This window comes from Egretta garzetta, unplaced genomic scaffold, assembly GCF_000687185.1.
Source record: "Egretta garzetta isolate BGI_Z169 unplaced genomic scaffold, ASM68718v1 scaffold2, whole genome shotgun sequence".
Classification (NCBI taxonomy): domain Eukaryota; kingdom Metazoa; phylum Chordata; class Aves; order Pelecaniformes; family Ardeidae; genus Egretta; species Egretta garzetta.
The window spans coordinates 3,278,653-3,300,571 of NW_009258894.1; the positions used below are offsets into that span (position 1 = coordinate 3,278,653).

The following is a 21,919-nucleotide window of genomic DNA, read 5'->3' on the forward strand; positions in this document are numbered from 1 at the left end:
CAGCCTGTCCTCACAGGAGAGGTGCTCCAGCCCTCGGATCATTTTTGTGGCCCTCCTCTGGACCCTCTCCAACAGTTCCACGCCCTTCTCGTGCTGAGGGCTCCAGAGCTGGATGCAGTACTCCAGGTGAGGTCTCACCAGAGCAGAGTAGAGGGGCAGAATCACCTCCCTCGCCCTGCTGGCCACGCTTCTGATACAGCCCAGAGTACGGTTGGTCTTCTGGGCTGCCAGCACACATTGCCGGCTCATGTCCAGCTTTTCATCCACCAGCACCCCCAAGTCCCTCTCGGCAGGGCTGCTCTCGATCCTTTCTTCCCCCAGCCTGTACTGATACCGAGGGTTACCCCGACCCAGGTGCATGACCTTGCACTTGGCCTTGTTGAACCTCATGAGGTTCACACAGGCCCACCTCTCCAGCCTGTCCAGGTCTCTCTGGATGACATCCTGTCCTTCTGGTGTGTCAACCGCACCACTCAGCTTGGTGTCATCCGCAAACTTGCTGAGGGTGCACTCGATCTCGCTAAGTCATTGATGAAAACATGAAACAGCACCGATCCCAGTACAGACCCCTGAGGGATCTTGCACAGATTTTCCAGGTTGCCTAGTGGGAAGCAGTTTTCTCTCCTTCCAGTATCATATTAAGATGTTGGTTTCCAGTCCTTACAGGTTTTGTTGTTAAAGTCATTGTGACGGTTGTGTTGAATAGTCTTAAAAGACATAATGATTGAGACTCCAGTTGCAGTGTCCTGCTTTCTGAAATTCATTGTTCTCTTGTTGCTGATGTTGGGTTTTTTAATCAGTTCTTCCATTTTAATCCTGCTTAAATTCTGTCAAAACCTTTCAAAAACAGGAAGAGGCAGTCCCATCATATCTTCTGGGAGCTGCATGACTGTAACGAAAGAACTCTAGCTGTGGTTTCTCTTCTTTTTTCAGATCAGCTAAATTTACAGAGCTAGTTAATGGAAGACAAGTCCTTCCTCTCTTCAGCCCAGTGGTTATTGTAAAATTCAGATAACTCTATAAGCACAGTTTAATAGAATCTCCTTTAAAATAATCTATTTTGAAACTTAAAGGGAGGAGAGGAGTCATGAAGTTTTGATTTGTCTGACTTGGTAGTGTTAACAGGCCTTTTTCTCCCCTCACCCCATGTACTTCCCCTTCTTCCCCTTCTTTCTGAAACATATCTGTTAGCTGCAGTAGTGAAACTGAAGTAGTGGTACTGGTTGACCGTTGTGTTCAGGCACCCTTTAGATCATTGTGTAACTCTAGCTTTGATCAGTCACAGTAACAAAAGAAATAATGGGTAGGAATTGCCTCATGAGTTTCAGAATTCAAGAATAAGGTGTTAATATTTCTGACATAGGAAAACCAAGTGCTTATAGTCAAGGGGTAGTTCTTCAGTATTGGTACAGTGAAAAGGGTTGGTTTAGACACAGATACTGATGCAGACTCACTGCATTCAAATCTTTCCATATGGGAGACAAAAGTGTATTAAATTTGCATTTGGTTACCAGTGTGTATCTTGCAGCATCTCCAGCTGGCTATTTGTCTTTTTCAGAGGACTGTGTTTATCAGATCTCTAGTTTCACCTGCCTGAAGTCCTCTTAAGACAGTGATATTGAGAGCTGTTTGGGTGCTACATATTAGTGTAGAGCTGCTGGTGAATTATAACACTTCTGTGGCCATGTGGGTTCTGCAAAGGATTCATACTTGGATGTTTCCTCAGTTCTGTCTGCTGTCTACATTATAGTTTCCACCATTGTTGCTGTTCAGAATTGCAGTGATAGGGAATAATTGCTTTCAAACCATTTGTGCTCTCGGGCCTTTTGTCTTGGCTGCTCTGTAGTCTTCAGGAGAGTTCAGGCTGGTGCATTTCTTTGAAATTATGCTCAAGCTTTGTAGAGGACAGTGCTGAAGCACTTTGTAGGTAATGCTGTTCAGTCCCAGTGTTTGGATGGGTACGTTATCAGTACATCAAACCAGTGCTTTGTTTAAAAAAACAACTTTGCTAATGCTTCCACTGTGTGACAATAGGCAGAGGTATCCTTGTATTTGAATATAGGATAGTGGATTCAAGCACTAATTTAACACACTCTGGGGTTTGGGGTTTTTGTTTTAGTTTTTGTACAGTAGTTGGAGAATTCATCTAAAACCAGCATAACAGAATATATGACTCTATACTGTGTTCCTGGGTGGAGGGGATAATGATGATGTGACTTACAGATAATTTGCAGCTCTGATGTTCTGTTGTACTAAGAAGGGATCACATCTCTGGCATGTGACACCTTCTTTCCTCAAAAAAGGCAAAAGAGGGAAGGAGTAGGTATAGTACTTCTCTAAGCTGCGTTTATCATAAATGTGTGAAGGAAACTGTGGGACTGTACTTTAATCGGTTGCAGATTGTATATGGTCTATATGGTCAGCCATTGTGAATAGAATCAACCATGATTTCTAATTATTAGTACAAATCTGTAGAGGTGGTGGTACTCTATTCTCACTACAGTCGTAGCCAGTCTACATTATCTCCCTACTTATCTACTGTGTGATAGAACACACAATTCTAAGATGCTGGAATGAGACAGGGTCTGTTCCTGTGTGATAAATGCAGCAGTGTAGCTTAACCACATACTTTTAATGAGACTCATCATGAGCACGTTTTGATCGTTCTGTGCTATAGCCAGGTCCTGTAACACAAATTCACAGAAAACTTCCTTTTCAGAAGGGGATCCAGACCTGATTTTTCTGTGCCCATCTGTTGGGGGCACTTTGGGGGGCTTTATTTGGTTTTGTTTGTTGTTGGTGGTGGTGTTTTTTTTTTTTTTCAAATGCTGTGAAGTAACAGTGAGATAAAGCAAAGCTGGGATGCATGTGACACTGGGGAAGAGGGACTGGATAAATATTGCTGTGTGGGAACTGCAGGAGAAAATTAACTTGTTTTCTTGTCTGCCTCCTACCCCCTCACCATTTCTTTCCCTCCACAGTGGCAACACTCCCTAACACCCTCAGTCAGCAACGCAATCTGGCACTCTTTCGAGCATTTTGTGCCATGAAGTATGCTATCTATGCTCTCTGTGTGAATTCACATAAGCATTCCAAGTGCAAAGATTGCATACACGGCCTTCTTGGTGATAGCCCTGAAGACAGAACTTTTGGAGAACCAGCAGGTGATTGGCCTCCTTTCTCAGGTTCAGTAGCTTGTGCTTCTCCGTTTGCTGGGCTCTGAGTTATCACTTAGTATTGGCATAATATTGCACCCTGTGTACATATGATGTTTTAATTCAGTGAGCTATGAGTGCTTGGCAAACTAGTATAATGGCATTTCTTTGAGATGTTATTACCTTTAGTAAGAATAGATACAAATAAGCTACCTGCCTTTTTCTAAAACATTTAAGGTAATTGTATTAAAAATATAGTGCAAAAAGGTGATATTAGATATAGGATGGTAGTAGCAGGGTTGCTGTTGTAAGAGCTTATGATTTCCCAGAGCTAAAACTGATTTAATGGCTAAAATGGGTGTAATCTGAGTTTTTCATGATGCAAGGTGATAACTGGCATTACTGAGAGGGAGGAGGCACACTACCTTTTTAAATGTAAAATGTTGGACAAATATTTACTTGATTTATGGAGGAGTGATCGGCTCTGAGCCACTTGGACTGTTCCCTCTTCTAGGATTTTCTTAAAGGGCAAAGGTTCGAGGAAGGAACTCCTGGAAAATGTTGTAAATGTTCTTTATTTTTGTTTTTAATTATACAGATTGCTCTTCAGTATTTCCTCAGTGCCTTGTGAAGTGTCAGCAGTTCTTAAGGAGTGTTCCTGCTCCTCTGCGCCTGGAGGTTTTGGAGAACATCTTCTCCTTGCTTTTTGTTTCCTACAGTGACCTCCATACAGAGGCTGTTCTACCTGAGGACTATGCAGAGGATGATGATCTTGACAAAAAGAGTACTACTGTGAGTGTAGAAGGTAGTGCTAGTCGGTGGTCTTCCACCTCAGAAAGTCCACAGCGCCTAATAGAGGCTGAAAAGAAATTAGAGAGGCATCTGCTGGCCACTCAGACAGTTCACACAGGTCTTCACAACTCAGTGTTTGGTGGCAAAAGCTGTGAAACCTCTAGGCTGAGCTACCTGGATCTGAAACACTTCACCAGTGGTGTTACTGGATTTCTAGTGGATGACGTGGCCATGGATGCCTTCCTCACATTGCTTCTCAGCCATCTGGAAGAAATTCAGAGTTCTCTCCCATGGGACTCCAGTAACGTGCTTCGTGAAGAGCTGGAGCTTGTCGAGTGCTTGAATCTTTCTGCAAGCGGAGATGCCTTTGGAAGTCGCGTGTTACAGTTTTCCAAATACCTTTCTGAAGCTCACTGGCGATATAAGGTGGTGATGAGTAACAGAAATGCAGGTAGGCTTTGTATTGGGCACTTTCTGATATATTGACACTGTTCTGTTACAGCCAATTCCCTGAGTATCTTACTGAGGGAGCACATTTTGGCAGATACTGGGAGAGTGACCTAGCTGGAGATCACCTGGTTCTTGCACCATTCTCCAGTAGGAGTGATCTCTATTCTAATCAGAAGGTTTGGGTTTTCTCGTTCTCTTTTCCCTCCCCTTCGTGGATACACTGCTTCAGTTCACCTGTCTTCTGCCCCTTTGTCACAAGTTAAGTTGACGGTGCAGTGGTATGAAGGGATGTGGTGGTGCGTGATCCAATGCAAGCCAGGTAGACTCATCTCATTCATGGACAGAGTGTTGATTTAGCTTAGTCTGCAGACACGTTAGGAACATGCGTCAGAGGAAGTTGGATTTTTCTGGGATGCAGACCACTCCCCTGAGTAGCTAGAACAACACACTCAGGAACCTATTTCCTACTCTTCTCCATATCCTATAATTTGTTAGCCCTGCTACTACCAAATTTCTGCTTGTCTCAGTGTGGCTTATTGTGTATCTCGGGCAATGCAAAGGCTGTATCCCAAGAAACACTGGCCAGTATGCACGTTAAATGTTCCAGGTTTCCAGACTTGTGTTCAACTATTTCTCAGGTCTCACCCTATAAAGGAGGGGATGTGATGGGACTTATGTTTGAGTAGGCAGCCCTCTGTTTCTGTTGGACAGGCAGCAGCTTTCTGTGGGATTCTGTATTTTCGAGTCCTGACTTCTGACAAATGATGACAACTGTTTGGGGAACATCTTTCAGGGAAAGGTGGCTGGCTTTTCTTGACACTGTATGTCTTGGATTTCTGGGGGCTGGCATCCAGACTTGCTCACTCCCAGAGCAATTACTTGCTCACTCCCAGAACTGTTGACTGAGTCAGGGTTCATACTACCCTGCATTACTGAAAACCCAGTTGTTTCAGCAAAAACTTAATGACAAAGCAAATTATCTCTTTTACTATTTTAATTTTTTTTCTTTTTGCCTTGTTTCTAGCTGCTTATGTACTTGGACTATACCTATTTTTCTGTGTAGTTAGAATCATAGAATCATTTTAGGTGAGAAAAGACCCTTGGTACTCGTCAGGGGTTTGTAGAAGGTACAGTACATTCCGAGCAACGTTGGATGTGGATGTGAAAAGCACAGTATGAGTTGAATTGCATCAAAATTACTTCAAGGTGCTAGTTTAAACTTTACTGCAGAATAGCTCTTAGCTGAGATCAACTGTGTTTCCTTTGGAGATTTGCCATCATAGCTCTACCTACGTAGTTGTGCTGGTAGATTATTTAAGGTAGAAAAATAACTGTTTATGGCCTGTCCAGCTATTTGGTAATGTTTTTGCTTAAATATTTCACAGAACATCAGCTTGCAGCTTCCAGGAGATACTGCTCTTTAATCAGGTGTTCCAGCTTGAAGAAACGAAGTAGATCTCAAAGGTACAAGACAGGTGGGTTGAAAAAGAGACTTGGAGAAAACACCTGTGAAATGTGCATAATTTTGCTGAGCAACTAGTTTTAATGGACTAGGAGTAGAGAACTAGATTTATTTACTTCAGTTTTCTAACTGGTTTGAAGTGTCTTAGTCCAATTCCACCTGGATTGAGGTTGCTTTCCTAAAGCTCACCCACACAACTAAAAGACAACTAATTTTACATTCAGGTAAGAAAATAACTTCTTTCATACATAGTCTGATTTGGGGCAGGGGAGGACTTTGCAACTGCAGTACCAATTATTCCCTTTCTCTGCTATATCCAGTATAGCAGAGTATATTCAGTATACTTTCATTCAGTTCAGTATATTTTCATTCCTATCATAATAGTATTTAGGATGTGAATTTACAGGAATTTGTGGCTTAAATTGGTGGCCTTAGGAGAAAGTTGGGTTCCTCACCCTTTTTCTATTTAAAAGGTACATCTAGTATCTGTATCTGACATAAGTCACTGATGGGCCACCCAAACATGGTTGGTTGCCCAGCATTTTCTTTAAATCAGCGGGTTTTGCATTTGTCATAGACATCAGTGTGGGCTCATTTGTGAGATACTCTTGAAGATGTCTTGTGGTTGCCTGATCTGGTTTTTGCAGTAAGTTTTAATTATCTTGTCTAGAAAAAGTGCATTTAATTTGCTGGATTTGATCTGTTTCTGTTTTAGGTGGGAAAGAGGGAACTTCCTGTCCATCAATAGAAAGTACAAGTAGTGAGCTAAGCACGAGTACCTCAGGTATTAAGCCACAAAAGTAGTATTTCTTTGTCTTGTCAATGTGCATGATGAAGTATTTGCTTGACTAGTTAATGTGAATTAATGCTTTATGCAGGACAGAGTTAGAACTTTTCACTTCTCGGAGCTCCCGCTTTTGGCTGACATTTTTCTAATTAGTATATATCTCTTCTTCTGCAATAAGAAAATTAGATTTTTCTCGATACTTCTGTCTTGCAGGAAACAGTATGGATTGTAGTGATGTGCAAACCATGGGAAAAGCTAATAGACTGGTAGTCAAGTAACCTAAAACATGCTTAGGCATGCTAAATTGATTCAATAGGTCCAATCCGTAAGACTTCTCCCTTTATCCATATTGAACCAGTGCCTTAGCATTGCATCCACGTTATGTAGCTGCTAAACGGTGTTACATTTGGATGAGATTCAAACTGAAAGTTCTGACCAAATAATGAAATATTAAGAGAATTTTTAACAAGATGTTTATGTTGACTTCTTTACCCTAGAAATTCCTTGTAACTCTGCTCCTATATTTTTGTATTAAATATGTGAAGGACTGTTATCTGATAGTTGGCTGTTAATCTGGTGAAATGTTTTTTCCATAATAATATACTGATTAATCTCATTGTCTTGCAGAGGGAAGTACCAGTAATATGTCTGGCTCAAGTGATTTGGAAAGCAGGGTGAGACCACATCAGCAAAACTCCCTCATTCCTATGATGCTTTCCCCACCAGAATCACTGTTAGTTTCTTGTGTTTTGAGAGGAAACTTTGTAGAAGCCCATCAGGTAAATGAGTTGCATGTATTTTGTGCAATTAAAAATCTAATTTGGTATTGACATTTGTGGTTGTGATAGCTGATGAAATTCCTGCTTCTTCTGCATTAGCAAGAATAGGGCTGAAGCATCTGCATTCCAAGTGAAAGGGTCACTTCAGAAGTAGAAGCAAATGAAAGGAACGAAGATATTCCAAACCAACATCCCAAGGATGCTGTTTTTTTTTTTAAACGTGTTTTATAAGAATGCTTTCTCTAAACCTGGGTTCTCAAAGTGTGAAAATGTTTGATGAGAACTGGCCAAGCTTAGTGTTTCAGCTGAATGAAGAACAGAAAGAGCTTGTGAAGCCTCATGAGGAGGCAGCAGCTGAACTGCTTACTGTAGTCAGTGAATCAAAACCATGACACTCTGCCACTTGTAAGCTCAGCAAAAGCAGGAACATGCAAATGTATTCCTTACCCAAAGTGGAGCCAAAGTGGTGATTACATTTATTTGAAGGAGGTATGTTTTGAGGCTAAATTTTCAGTGCTGAAAACAGGCAGAAAGGCTGGAAATCAACAGTTTGCACATTTGCAGTTCTTTGCTCCCTCACAGCTGTGCATACCTTTCTCTGTGTGGCTTTTGGGCTGATGCTCTGAAAAAACATCTTGAGGTGCATCAGTGATTGGATCCTTTGCAACAAGCAGTCACCTGGCTGCGTTTCAGACAGGAGTATTGGAGCAGTTGATATCATTTAAGCATTGCAGTAGCAGGTTACTGCTCATCTCATTAGTTCTGTTTGACATCAAGCATGTCACTTCATCTTTTCCCTACTTACAGGGCCAAAAGAAGCATTTTGGTTTGCTTTGTTACTTTAAATTTCAGTATCGCTGATGGTAAAGAATTTGAACTTGGTTTGTGTTCTGTTGTTGGTTTGATAATAAGAACTTGCACAGCTGTGCTTATCTACTGTTTACATTTCTAGAAGGTATTCCTTGCTGAATAAGAATTTGTTTAAAGTAGTTTACTTTGGAGGCCCAGCTTCGCAGATTTCTCTCGCTACATAGTGCATTGAAATCATGAAGAGTCATTCTGAAAGGTGTGGCTTATGAAAATTAATTCAACTCTAGCCTTGCAGCAAATAATAGCTGTGCTTTATAAAAGTAGTTGAAAAATGTCTCTTTAGATCTTGTTTTTCAGGGACTTAAAACTATCTAGAAAAACACCCACCATTTCAGCCTGGTGCATCTGTGGGGATGTTTTTCAGTTAACATATCTGTTTTTATTCCCTAATCTTCTCTAAAAAATTCCAAAGCTATTTGACCTTTGAAAAGTTCTTTTGACATGCTCTGTAATTACATCTATTATTTTTTAAAAGGTGGCTTTGATGTTTAATCTGGATAATTCACCTTGCTATGGTGAATTGATTTTCATGGAGCGCTACCAAGAGGCAGTACAAGAAATGGCAAGAGTGGAGCACAATATTGAGAATCAAGCATCAGATGGCACTGGAGGCATCAGGAAATCTGGCAGTGGCCGTTCAACACTGCAAGCTATTGGGAATGCAGCAGCAGCTGGTAAGGACTGGGGGTTTTGGGTTCTCATAAAAGGTGAGGGAGAAGTGGAAAACAGGAGAAAGCAATTTGAGTACTGTCATAATGAGTGCAGCAGTTGTTCAGAAGAGTAAGTGGTAGTTCTTTGATTTAAAAGAAGACTAAGAATGCTGAAATTTGCTGTTGATGCCCATTCTGCAGTAGTTGGTCCATGAATATCAGGCCACTTACTGAATTATTTTCCCAAAGAATCAAAGAATAATTATCCAGGACAGGATATGAGATAAATATGCTGTTTAATTAGTGATTGTGTATTTTGCTGATGTATGTAGGTATGGTATTTTATTCCATCTCGGATGTTACTGACAAATTGCTTGCAACTTCTGGAAGTCTTGCCCCTACTCTCCAAGAAAACTTCTGGATCAGCAACATCCAGCTGGACCATACTGATCCGCTGCGGGAAGCCCTTGAGGACCTCAGTCCTTCAGCAATGGCAGCATTTGACCTAGCTTGTACTCAATGTCATCTTTGGAAGACTTGCAAACAGCTTTTGGAAACAGCAGAAAGAAGACTGTACAACAGCCTTGAAACTCGGGGTAGGCTTTAAATTTTTGTGTTTATCAAAATGGCCTGGGAGCAGAAAATGCCTCTGTGGTGTGTTGTTTGTGCTAACACCTGAGTCTTAGCTAAATCTCATTTGTACTTTCATGTTTCTCCTTTTTCCAATCCTAACTTTTATTTTGTCCCCCCTTTTATTTTGTCATTTGCACAATGACTTTTCCAGGCCACCGACCTGACTTTGTTTTACTGCACTCTGAAGGTGTAAAGGGTTTCCCAGCAGTTCTCCAGCAAATAAGTAAAATTCTCAACTATTCCTGCACATCACAAGGACACTCCAAGCCAGGTAGTATGCTTTGCTGCTAAGATTTTCGGTTGTGATGTGCTTAAATCAAATTCTTGCTTTCTGTTGCAACAGAGATTTGAACTTCCCACTCTTTAGCCTAGTATTTAAAACAGAAAAAGGGGGAGGGTGACCCAAGCTCAATTCTGAATAAATGGAAACACTTTGAATTTGGCAAACTAGTTGTTATATAGTACAATTTTGGTTCTGTGGGCCTTTTTCTGTGCAAAAATATTTCTGTCTTTGTTATAGTTGCTGATTCTTTCTCCCTCTTTGTAGAGGTCTCAGATGAGAAAATAGGGAGTCATTTCCGATGCAGTATTGTAGACCTTCTGCAAACTTGCTACCCTGCCGTGACTGAAGAAAGTATTACTAATGAAATAGTTCTATCAGAAAATCTGGATCAAATCCTAAAAGCACTGACATGTGTTGAACATTCTGCGGGTGAGTTATGTTTGTGATTGTGAAGACTGACAAATGGATCTAACTTTTTGGTTTGGCTTGTCCAGACAACTATAAATCTAGCAGTAATGCCCTTTGACATATGCATAAAGATGTATTTTTAAACGATAAATGCAAATGTAAAATTTATCCGTAATTCTTATATTCTGACCATTTGTTTTTAGAGCTAAAATTGTGAACTTGCCAGAGAAGAAAGGAAAATATCAATGAGTATGATTGAGATTATTATTTGTCTTGTTTATCTTGAGTCTTAACAAGGAATTCTTTAAGTGTATTTTAACCTGACAGCTTATACATATTCAGATGTATCCTTACAGTTGCCTTTTTTTTTTTAATAAAAAAGAGATAACTTACAAAACTATTGTAACATAGTAATACATTCCAATTTTCATAGGGCTATTATAAAACATCTCATCCTTTTTTTAAGAAATCTTCCACAGTTGCCTTTTCTCAGAGCTCTCTTCATTATATAGCACTGGGGTGTTTTCTTATGGGTTTTTTCCTCCATTCACCAAATTTCAAAATGGCATATAGGTGTTTCTAAAATATTTAAAGATATTTGTATGTTTAATGAGCAAAGATTTAGGAGACCTCTAAGGGAGACCTTTAGGAGACCTTATGGAGCACAAGGACTGGTCAACACCTGTGTTTTAGAATAAGCTTATGTGTTAATGACACACAACTAGATGTATTTTAGGCCTGCCTTAATATATTTCTAACTTGTCAGAGGTATGGTTACCAATTTAGATAAACTATTGATTTATTCTGCTGTGAAAATTTCTCTTGCTTTCAATAAAATTGTAATGCCCAGACTGGTATCTGTAATTGCAGAGAGGAAATTAGGCTAAAGCATTTCTCTCTTTCTCACTTTTCTGCCTCTGCCTCTTCCCCTCCCTCCCCCCCCCCCCCCCCCCCCCCCTTTTTTTTGTTTTGTTTAACATTTAATATACTTACTTGAATCTTGGATATATGTCTGTTCTCTTAAACCAGACTCTAAAGGGAGCCTGCTTGGCACATTGGTGGAGCAGGCCTCTCTCAAACCTACGGAGCTGGAGAAGCACCTGGTTTGGAATCAAACGCAGCTCCTGCTGAGAACTCTTGACCAACATGTCCAAACCATTCCAGAGAGCAACACACAGACAAATTTTGTGAAGGCCTTCTTTGACTACATCACTACACTGGCTGCTGTTGTGTTACGAAGCCTGAATGCAGAGCTAGGTAAGGGGTTTCTGCTGGTAAGTCTGAGCTGAGGTGAAGATACCCAGACTGTGTAGTCTGGCCTGATTCTGGAAAGTAATTGTGCAAAAATGGTTCCTTGCCAAATGTGCCTACTAACTGTGCAGTCAGATCTTTTGATTTCAACAGATCGTTGCACTGCTTTTTAAATTTTATTTCTTAACACCTCAGCCACCCACAGCTAAGATAAAAATAGCTGATGGCAGTATGAAAATGAGAATAGAAATGTTAACTACTGACCCAGATTCTACACTTCATTTAGACAAAACAACCCCTGACCTCCATAAATTCTGTTCACTACCCTGTAAGGTGAGATTGATTTTTTGCATCCAGTGATTCAGCATGCTGTGCACTTTTCAGCTCCCTTAAAAGCAACCAGTGCCCTGCTGCTCTACATGGATAAGAAGAGAGTGTGTAGAAGGCTATGCAGAGGTAACCAGACAGAATTTTTTCACAGGATCAGCAGATGATGGCGGTCCATGAAAAGAAATGCACCATCAGCACATAAAGCTGTCAGAAGAACAGAACGGTTCACTGTGCTAGAAGAAAAAACACTTGTCTGTTTTTTAAAGTGACACTAATTGAGCTGCACTAATGTAAAATACCACAGTACTGGTTTCAGAGAATACCTTCCTCAGAGGATAAGAATAAAGGGCAAAGATCTGTTTTCAGACATGCCAGTTCAGCTCAGGTCACTACTATGCCAACCGTAACTTCTGTATGGACATGACTCAATCCTCACTGACTAACTGCCAAAGTAAAAAAAAAAAAAAGCAAAGTGTTTAAAGGCTGAGTGAGTTTTGGGGAAATTTTATTGTACTGGAAGATAAAAGGGAGAGGTGAACTTATGAGAATCTGTTCAGTTATTAGTCATAACTCAGTAGTGGACACAAAGGCTTTTTAGCAATACTGGCCAGGGTTTCACTCCTTTTGTAAAAGTAGCTGTACGTCTGAGTTCCCTCTGTCTTTGGTCACTTTGACTTGAATAGAACATGGGCTCACTAATCTACATCCAGAGACTCCTCAGAAACCAATACTGCACATTTTTTGTCTCTCACCACAAATAAATGTTTTTGTGAAAGTTTGAGGTAGAGTTGTTAAACTGAACCTAGATCTCACTTAAAGGCCAAGGATTCTCCACTCTTCTTGTTTTGGTAATAGGTACAGAAAAATGTGAGCCAGTGGTGCCAAGTTTGAGAGGCATATGATAATCACAAATGCCTTGCAATTTACTCTGGATTTTGCCATGCTGATGTGAATGTGGACCTCTGAATTTAGTCAAAGAGGTTTCAGACTCAGGCTCATAAAATTTGTATTCTGAAAATAAGACTTGGTTGGTGTATTCAGCTAATATGTTTGTATTATAATAAATGTTCTGATTTTTTTTAAAGATGTATCTGCAGAAGTGAAAGTGGGGAACCCTTTCATACTGTTACAGCAGAGTCCATCTCAGCTGCTTTCCCAGCTTGTGTTTGAGAGACAGGTTCATCCTGACAGGTTGGTGCTTTTATGTACTCCTCTAGGTTATTTTGGTGTTGGTGACTTTGGACCTCAGCCAGGATTAAATTCTTCTCTGGCTACTTAGCACAGGTAGTACAGCCCGCTGTGCCCCACCAGCTGATCACATAATGCTGAAAGAATTAGTGTGCAGGGAGTAGCTTAGTCAGTGGATTCTCTACCAACCTGCAGATTTTTCATAGGGAAAAGTGTGGCTCCATATTTTTAACAATTGCTGTCTGTTGTGAAGAAAGAGTGCCATTTATGTGGATTTGTTTGAATGTGTGACAGTTCAGAGCAGTGGACTTGCAGCTTAGCAATGTAATAAAATAAAATAGACCAGTAGGGCTTCCTAAGAATACAGCTGGGCATGGCTTTTGCTCTGGTCAGTAGGTAAACTGGATAATCTAAGGTCCTTCCATCACAAATTACTAAATTAGGCTGGCATGGAAAGTGTCTGATTTGACAAAGTAGTTCTTAAAAAGATGAGTACTAATGGTGAACCATTTTAGTATGTTGCATTTAGGTAAAATTCCATGGTTGAGGAGGGAGTTCCTTTTCTCTAAAGGAATGGCAGCATAAGCTCCGAGTTATCGATGTCGTGCTGCATACGTTTTTTTCATACTGAGTAAACGCAGGATATGTACTCTTCCCCTGTATGTACCTATGAAAAATATTTGGAAGATTTATGAAAATATGTAATTGTAAAGTACCTTTTTATGTGTGTTGGGTAAGCTGGTTCTGTTTTCAATCCTGCAGGCTTTCTTCTCTCTTGGCTAAAGAAGAGTTGAACTTGAATGTGCAGCAAGTTATTGTTAACTGTTGCTGTGAACCACTGTCCTTGTGCAGTGCAAGGCAAAACAGCCAGGCAAAGGCTCTTCTGACAAGCATCAGCAACTTAGCACACCAGTGTGCCTACCACTGCCTGCCAGATGTTGAAATACCTATTGACAGTTCTGCAGTGACCTCTGATGATATCTCTACTCAGGCCCCATCCTCTGTGAATGACTTGAGCCAGCACACACTCACTGCCTCCTCCCTGGACTTCCTAAAGTCTCAGTCAAAGCTAATGGCCACAGTGGCATGTCTAAGTGCATCCAATATACAGAAAATTCCCAAATCCAGTTTATCTTGGATGGAATTTCGGGGCAAACGGGAGGTGCCCTTAGGTTTGGAACAGATTTCCAGGGAGTGTGAGGCATTGCTGAAGGAGTTCCCAATATTGGAACGATTTCTTTTTACTATGTTTGAGCCACTTCAGAATCAGCAAGAGGAAGGTAGCAGTTTGGCTACTGTCTTCTCTGGCAAGACGTACATATCTCTGGTTCTCCTAGGATTGCATTCGACCACAGCTGTTAAAGTATTAATGGGGGTCTTTGAACAAGCTCTTGCTGCAAAGGATTGGGACAGAACTCTGAAGATCTTGGATCTGTACAGTCAGGATGTGGAGGAGCTGGTCAATGTGAAGGATGCTGTGCTGAGCTGTGCAACTGCTGAAGGTAAGAAGGATTAAGTCGATTAAGTCAGGCTTTTTTCCCTTTGTCTTTTTTTTTTTTTTTTTTTTTTTTTTTTTTTTTTGTGAAGAGTACAGCCTGGATCAGGAGGTGGAAATTAAAGTAGTGGTCCTTGGGCAAATCCAAAGATGGAAACAGATCCCTTCCCTTCCTTCATCCTAAATTGGCTTTCTCTGATGGTGTAGTTTGTGTTTTGCAAATGTGAAAATCCTGACCAATTTAGTACAAGAGAACTGGAATGCATCTGCGGTGTTATTTTTATGTGAAGAGCTGAATATATCATGAGACATTGATCATAGTACTGTTAATGGAACATCTCCTACAGCAGTGTCATTGTCATACATGGATGATGTATTCTGTGAAAGGAGGTGCCTTTTGGAGTCTAAAGATAGTAAGTATCCCATGCTAACTTTAGTTACTTCCCAAGAATCTGATGCTTGTGATGAGTCTCGCATAAATTTTTCGGCACTGTACTCTTTCTTTTGGTGATGCAATCCAGTGATGATGAGGGCTTTTTTTTTTGCTTTCCAGGTTATAGAAACTGAGTTTCAAACTGGTGGTTTGTTTCCTCCACAGATAAGAACGGTTGGCAATACTTGTTCCAAGTAAAAAATGCAGTGTTGAGAAGTAGGCTGGCCCTGCGCTGTCTGGAAAAATGGCCCCTTGATGCCTGTTTGGAAATCCTAGCTTACTGCATTTCTGATTTGGGCATAACTGGCGAACTAAAAGCCAGTCTGCAGAGCAGAAAGAAAGAACTTCAGGTTTATCAAAAGGTACAATGTCATTCTTCAGGTAACCAATGAGATGAAATAGGCAGCAGGGAGCAAATATGCTTGCCCTTTGAAAAAGTTTTAGCCCTTGGTTCTTTTTGATCGTAATATCTTTTCAAGTCTTTAATCCAAAACAGTTCATATGTATTTAGTGCTATAGTATCGAATTAACACTGTTTCCATCCCTCATAACTTTCCCACCCTCCTATTAGCGTTCAGGTCTGCAAACATAATTAGACATAAACATTTGTATGAGGCCACTTTTTTGCAAAGTATTTGTTTTTCCATTCTATACAAATGCTAGCCCCTGGCAGCTTTCCATGGCAGTTCATCATTTTGTAAGCTTGAGAGGTGCAGATATGTACCTAGGCATGGTGTACAAGACTACTGGTCCAATAAGCGTGTTAGTATTGCAGTCAGTTCTTCTAACTGCACGATAGTGCAGATACCCAAGTTAAGTCAGACTAGCTGGCCTGGAGTTCAGCACAGACTGAAAAGCCAAACAGAGAAAAAAAAAAAAAAAAAAAAAAAAAATAGTTAAAGAGTTGTAAATCCCTGCTGAGCTGTCTGGTGGTGATTTGGCTAACTGACAGCTCAGTTGTCTCTGTTAGTGCCACCAATGTCTGCAGTGTACATGTACTTTTTAATCCATAAATATGGTTCCATATGGGGAACGTCTTTTTAGTAGGGCCAGCTGTGTTAGGACAAGGGGAAATGGTTTTAAACTAGAACAGGGTAGGTTCAGGCTAGAGGTAAGGAAGAAATTTTTTACAATGAGGGTGGTAAAACACTGGCACAGGTTGCCCAGAGAGGTAGTGGAGGCCCCATCCCTGGCAACATTCAAGGCCAGGTTGGATGGGGCTCTGAGCAACCTGATCTAGTTAGCAGTGTCCCTGCTCACTGCAGGGGGGTTGGACTAGATGACCACTAGTGGTCCCTTCCAACCCTAAACATTCTATGATTCTATAATTATTGCTATCTAGTCTTTTAAAAACCTTCCCTTATAAACATATTTTGTAGACTCATACCTCTGAGAAAATTGCATAGGTTTTTTTGGAGTGCAAGTGCATTACAACATCCCAGAATAGGGCTAGAGATAAATGTGGGTCTCCTTTTTGACTCTTCTCTTTGTGTGAAGTAGCTCTTGATGTGATCAGCTCAGCTGTTTTCTTAGACTGAATGATTGTTGTAGATAAAGCTTTTAAAATTTGTGCTATCCTAATACTAACTTTTTCAGATTCTGAATGTGCAAAATGAACCATTGTGGAATGACTGGCAGGATCTGAAAAAAGCCTGCACTGATGACCCCCAGGCTGTCATGAATATCATTCTGAAAGCAAAGGTTAGGCATCATCATGTGAATTTTCTTGAATTGGAGTGCATTGAACTTTGAATAGATAAATTTGTAGAAATAGCATCTTAAAACACTGATCAATGGAGATAGCTTTGGGAGGAAGGATTCCTTTACTCAGTTTTATGCTACAGAAACAAATACAGATCTGTATTTAATGATGAGATTTACATGAAGTTATAACCCTTACTCCAAGATACAGTCTGTTCTTTCCTCTTAGAATTATGAAGACTTTAATAACATGGCTTTTGGTATAATACAGGCTTGATTATTATATAAGTATTAATACTGTAGATCTGGCTGGCTTTAAAAGTGTCTCTCTAAAAAGCCAACTTGCTTACTGTGAGATGAGAAGATATTCTCAATGCAGGCTGTGACTCTGACAAAATTGATTATCATCTTCCCCTCGTCAATGTAATTATTTACTTTTTGCATGTGAGAGAGGAGTCTAAGCTGCAGAATTTGTTGAGAAGTTGATCTGAACTTTGGGAGAAACAGCTGTATCAGAGAGGGTAGAGTTTGTCCTTTTTTTTTTTTTTTTTTTTTTTTTTAAACTCTTTAGGATTATGAGTTGTGTGAGGAATGGGGACACTTGTATCCTGTCCCAAGAGAAGACTCAATCAACCTTCACCGTGAGCACCTTATCCACTTACTGGAGATGGGAGACATGGAAAAAGCATTGCAGGTAATAGCAAGTCTCTTTCAGCCTTACATCCATAGTTTGAATAAGTTGAGAACTGTTTTCTTTGCCTTCTTTGTATGTGTTTCATGGCCTTTTTCTTTACTCCCTTAAGAGATTCTATTTGCTTAGATATGCTTTCCTGGGTCCTGGCTCTTCCTTGTTCTGCTTCAGTGAAAATCCAGCTTGGCAATCTAGTTGTTGGACCTAATAGCATAAACGTCACTTACATGGAAATGCAAGGCCCCTTTTATTTGAAAAATCATAATGAAGCATTTCTGTGCTGCTTAAGCAGAATAACCAAAAATGAAACTAGTAACAGGAATTGCTCAGTTGTGCTTCAGTGCCCAAGTTAGTGAAGTGTGAAATCTTCTGATTTTAATAATTATGGAGCTGTTGCTAATAACAGAGAGCATAAAATATAGTCTGAAAGAGCCTGCACTTTATAGCTTTGAAAATATTCTGGAAGCAAAGTGGAGACTTCTTGTCACTACACCTTTTGTCCCATTCCTTGCTTAATTTTTTGCTTACTTTAAAAATATTTTGATTAATAAATGGAGCAAATAGGCAATAAGTAGTCTACAAATGGATTATCGAAGTCATCCTTGTATACGTAAGACACTTGTGCAAGTTAATTTGCTTGCTGGACCATTGTAGGGCAATAATCTGTCATGGACTGCCCATTTTAAACACTGCTTTCCAGGAATGTAGTAGAGATTCACTGTATTTTGTTTGGTTTTGTAGCTTTTACAAAGAATTGAAGACCCTGGTATTTGCCTTGCCATCAGCGAACAGTCCCTTGACCAGCATCTGAACTTGGCAGCCTCTCACTTCTTGGCTGATTACCTTACAGCTCACTTCTACGCAAATCTGACAACAGCACGTCGTAATGAAATCCAGGCACTCTATATGGGATCAAAGGTGAGTAAAACTCCTGCATTGTTGAATTAGTGGCAATATATAATTATGTAAGTAATTTTATAATACATAATGTATACATAACATGTAAAGTCTGTAGATTTTACTAGAGCATTCTTACCATATGAGGTCTAAGATCCTGACTCTCAGAATCCAAAGGAAAGTGAGAGGTGGCTTAAAACTTCTTTTCCCCTTTCTCCTTCTTTACAGTTCCTAAATTATGAGGTGGTTGTAGCTCCCAATATGAACAGAGTGGTCTTGTGTGTCAGCTGTAGGGAGCGGAGGAACACACAGGCTAAAAGAGAGTGCAGGTGGAATAAAATAAAATTGTGATGTTTGTCAGGACGGTTGCTATCTTTGTCCCAAGTGAAAAAGAAAGCATCCTCTATTTACTCTCTCTGTCACTAACACCAGGTGTCCTACATATGCCCACCTGTGTGGTGGTCTTTGACACTTACATGGCATGTTTCTCCCAAGTGCCTTCCAAAGGTGGACAGTGTCACTCCTATTTTTGGATAGCCATTGCCTTTACAGAAGTCATACAGGTTCTGCGCTCAGCCTAGGAATAGATGCATTAACCAATAGATTACCTTAGTCAGATGCATTATATGTAAACAACATGCAGTGCTTTTGGTAATGTCTATTTTGTTGTAGGACTACAAATAACAGCTTGCTCCAGTGTGTGCCACGACAGTATTTTGCTGGGCTTCCTGTTTCCTTACTTGTCCCTTTTGAAGACATGATTTAATTTGGAAAGTGTCCATATTAACTGTCCATCTTTAGGAGAATTGCTTTTATTTTCTGCTTTCGGTGTTTCCTCAAATGATGGAAGGATTAGGATTAGGCTAATATTCTTTTGATAAACTTACTTTAATAAGAGAATGTGCTCTGCCCTGCTACAACATATTTGTCGCAGGGTCACAAAATGCTTTCCACTCTTCAGCTGCCTCTGAAATGAGGCAGTGTTTTATAGAATGGGAGAATGGAAGGTAAGTAATTTCTGCAAATCCACTCAGTGATTCTGTAACAGAAGTAAGAGTAAGTCTGAGAAGTCCCACTTCCATTTCTTTGGCCTCTGTATGTTATTCCATTCTCTGCATAAACTGCTGTGCTAGTTTCTTGTCATTAATCTCACAGAAACACAGATTTGAAAGTGTATAATTTTAACATATGCTTTTTTCTTTGTGTCTCAGGTGCTGCTGACTCTGCCTGAGCTCTCCCGTGTTAACTACTTCCACCTCTCCTCCAGGCCACTGCTCATGCTGGAACAGCTCCTGATGAATATGAAGGTGGACTGGGTGGCTGTCGCTGTGCAGACACTGCACCAACTCTTAGCTGGACAGGAAATCGGTTTTACTGTAGAGGACATAGACAATTTGCTCTCAAAGTATGCAGAAAAAGCTCTCAACTTCCCTTTCGCATTAAAAGAAAAGAGATCAGGTGATTTTCCATCAGAATGCTGTTTTTCACTTGGGAAAGAAGGGCCAATTTCCCTCCAGAGCCATTTCACCAATTGTGCCACAACATTTTTAGATGTGTGCCTCCAGTCTCCCTCTAGTCCAGAACAGGTTCTTAATGTCTTTGCCTTTCTTTTAAATAGGTGTTCTCAAGGACCACCAGCTTCAAAAGTTTCTCAGACTTTCCTCTGTTGCTCCTTTTTGGGGTCTCTCTTCTTATGTGATATTGTTCAATTTTATTTCCTCTTTAACAAAAAAATCACTGATGGCTTAAGCAGTTCTAAAACCTGCAGCCAACTGTATCTTCTCCCATCATCTTGGGGATTTAATCTTTCATAGTCTTTACTCCTACCAGAGTCCTGTTCTTTTTTTTCATATAGAAGACTTTTAAACTTCTAGTTTTACTTAACATTCTCAACATGGTTCTCCTTTCTGGTTTTCCAATCCCTTCTCATCCATGTTGTCTTCAATGCTCCTGCATTTCGCTCTCTCCTTTCAGGGTTTTAGAACCGGAACAGCAGAGGGTGCTGCAGATCAAGTCCAGTGCTTTTGTTTTGCTGTATTAAAAGTGCATGGTGTGTGTACCTATCTGTATCTATTTATACCTACATATAGGGTACCAAATTGCTTTATGCCAGTTTCCAAATGTTGACTTCATTTCATTATTTAAAGATGCAGCTCTTGCTAACATGAAAGTATCAGACTTATCTATCTTTTCCTGCCAAATGACCTACAACCTTGCAACTATGTTCCTTCCACTGCAATGTGAGCATTAATATTTGCCATGAACGTCTTGTGTCAACTAACTGTTTTCACATCTGATAATTACTCCCTACTGTATTATTCCAGTGCCTATCAGTAGTCCATTGCTTTGATAAGGATCCCTTTCTCTGTGTTTTAGGTCACTGAATTTTATATAGTTTGGCGTATATTGTTGTGGGCTAACTTTCATGAAAACATAGTAATTTGTAATTACATAGCTAGTCCTGTTTTGTGCTGACATTCTTATATACCCCTGTGAATGGATTCCTCTAATCTTCGTAAAAACAGGTAGATGTATGGCCAGTATTGTTTTCTGACTTTTATTTTTTTTTTCTTCCCTTTGTCCTAGACTCTCTGATACGTATCCAAGAAAGTCTTAATCAGGTATTGGAGTGTGAAGCACCATCTAAATCAGGATCATCAGAACTATCTCCTGTCAGCTTTACTGGTAAGGTTAAGACCTTGGTGCCATTTTCTTTCAACATGTTCTTACTTGTTTTATCCCCTATGTAACTGTGTCCCACCGCTTAATAGTAACTTGGGTTGCATTTAGTGCAGGTTACTAGGTCTCTAAGTTGGGTGCTTTGGACCTAATTAAAAGAAAGCTTCAAGGGGAACAAGAGTGTATGGCTTTGTTTTGATTTTTGGCAGGAATCTACAAAATACCTGAAAAATCAGCACAAAACCTTTCCATTCCAGACCCTACAGAAAAAAATAAGCCTGAACAGACCATAGGGAAACAGGACTACATCTGCATGAAAAAAAAAATACCTCTTTGCCACAGCTAGATTGCTGGCGGATTAATGGTGCTGCAGGTTAATCTTGCTGTGTCTTGACTTCTGTACTCTCTCTCTCTGGGTATATAGGCAGAGCTTGTTTAGAAGCCCATCATTGTGGTATTTCTCCCTGTCTTCCTATTCTTTGCTCAGTAACTTTTTTTTCTTCTGGACCATAGCTTTGGTTTTACAGTAAAAATCTCATTTGTGTTGTATTTTTTGTCATTCTTTTGGTCCTTGAATTTATTTTTTTTTCTAGGATCCCTCTTGTGACCTGAGGGAAACAGCATATTTTTTATTGTCTGAGAGGCTCCACTCACAGTCCTCAAACACAAATAAATAGAAACAAAATAATTTAAGCCAAAGCAACTGAAGAATACTTGAGGTTTAAAAACAACCACAAATCCTTCTGTAGGTTCTGTTCAGCATCTAATGCAAGAGATGCACTCTTTGGAGGATATATATTGTGAGATATGCACAGTCTGTATTCTCAGGGAATGACCAGCAAAGGATATCCTCAGACCTCCAAGGCTGATTCTCAGCAAGTGATATCCTGATCTACAGTTTAGGGTGTCTGAACTGTTCTCTGGTTCTGTATCCTGAACTGAAGACTCTTCTTGCTCTACCTACATGAAGTGACAGCAGCGTCTT

General features: G+C 40.1%; 1 protein-coding gene across 2 annotated transcripts in view; it reads left to right on the forward strand.

The window, feature by feature from the left end:
- The window catches only part of ZFYVE26 (zinc finger FYVE-type containing 26), a 50,881-nt gene that overhangs the window by 11,825 nt on the left and 17,137 nt on the right, over window positions 1-21,919 (forward strand). The window contains exons 10-28 of one of the 2 annotated variants that reach the window (XM_035889806.1): window positions 2,982-3,185; window positions 3,754-4,398; window positions 5,783-5,872; window positions 6,575-6,643; window positions 7,274-7,425; window positions 8,771-8,969; window positions 9,278-9,541; window positions 9,730-9,849; window positions 10,126-10,290; window positions 11,299-11,526; window positions 12,936-13,041; window positions 13,801-14,540; window positions 14,881-14,946; window positions 15,132-15,328; window positions 16,563-16,667; window positions 17,239-17,361; window positions 18,100-18,276; window positions 19,467-19,713; window positions 20,842-20,940. In XM_035889806.1, the coding sequence (XP_035745699.1) occupies window positions 2,982-3,185; window positions 3,754-4,398; window positions 5,783-5,872; window positions 6,575-6,643; window positions 7,274-7,425; window positions 8,771-8,969; window positions 9,278-9,541; window positions 9,730-9,849; window positions 10,126-10,290; window positions 11,299-11,526; window positions 12,936-13,041; window positions 13,801-14,540; window positions 14,881-14,946; window positions 15,132-15,328; window positions 16,563-16,667; window positions 17,239-17,361; window positions 18,100-18,276; window positions 19,467-19,713; window positions 20,842-20,940 (3,996 nt within the window). The remainder of the gene's footprint in view (window positions 1-2,981; window positions 3,186-3,753; window positions 4,399-5,782; window positions 5,873-6,574; window positions 6,644-7,273; window positions 7,426-8,770; window positions 8,970-9,277; window positions 9,542-9,729; window positions 9,850-10,125; window positions 10,291-11,298; window positions 11,527-12,935; window positions 13,042-13,800; window positions 14,541-14,880; window positions 14,947-15,131; window positions 15,329-16,562; window positions 16,668-17,238; window positions 17,362-18,099; window positions 18,277-19,466; window positions 19,714-20,841; window positions 20,941-21,919) is intronic. The other variant, XM_009634180.2, reaches the window with a different exon arrangement.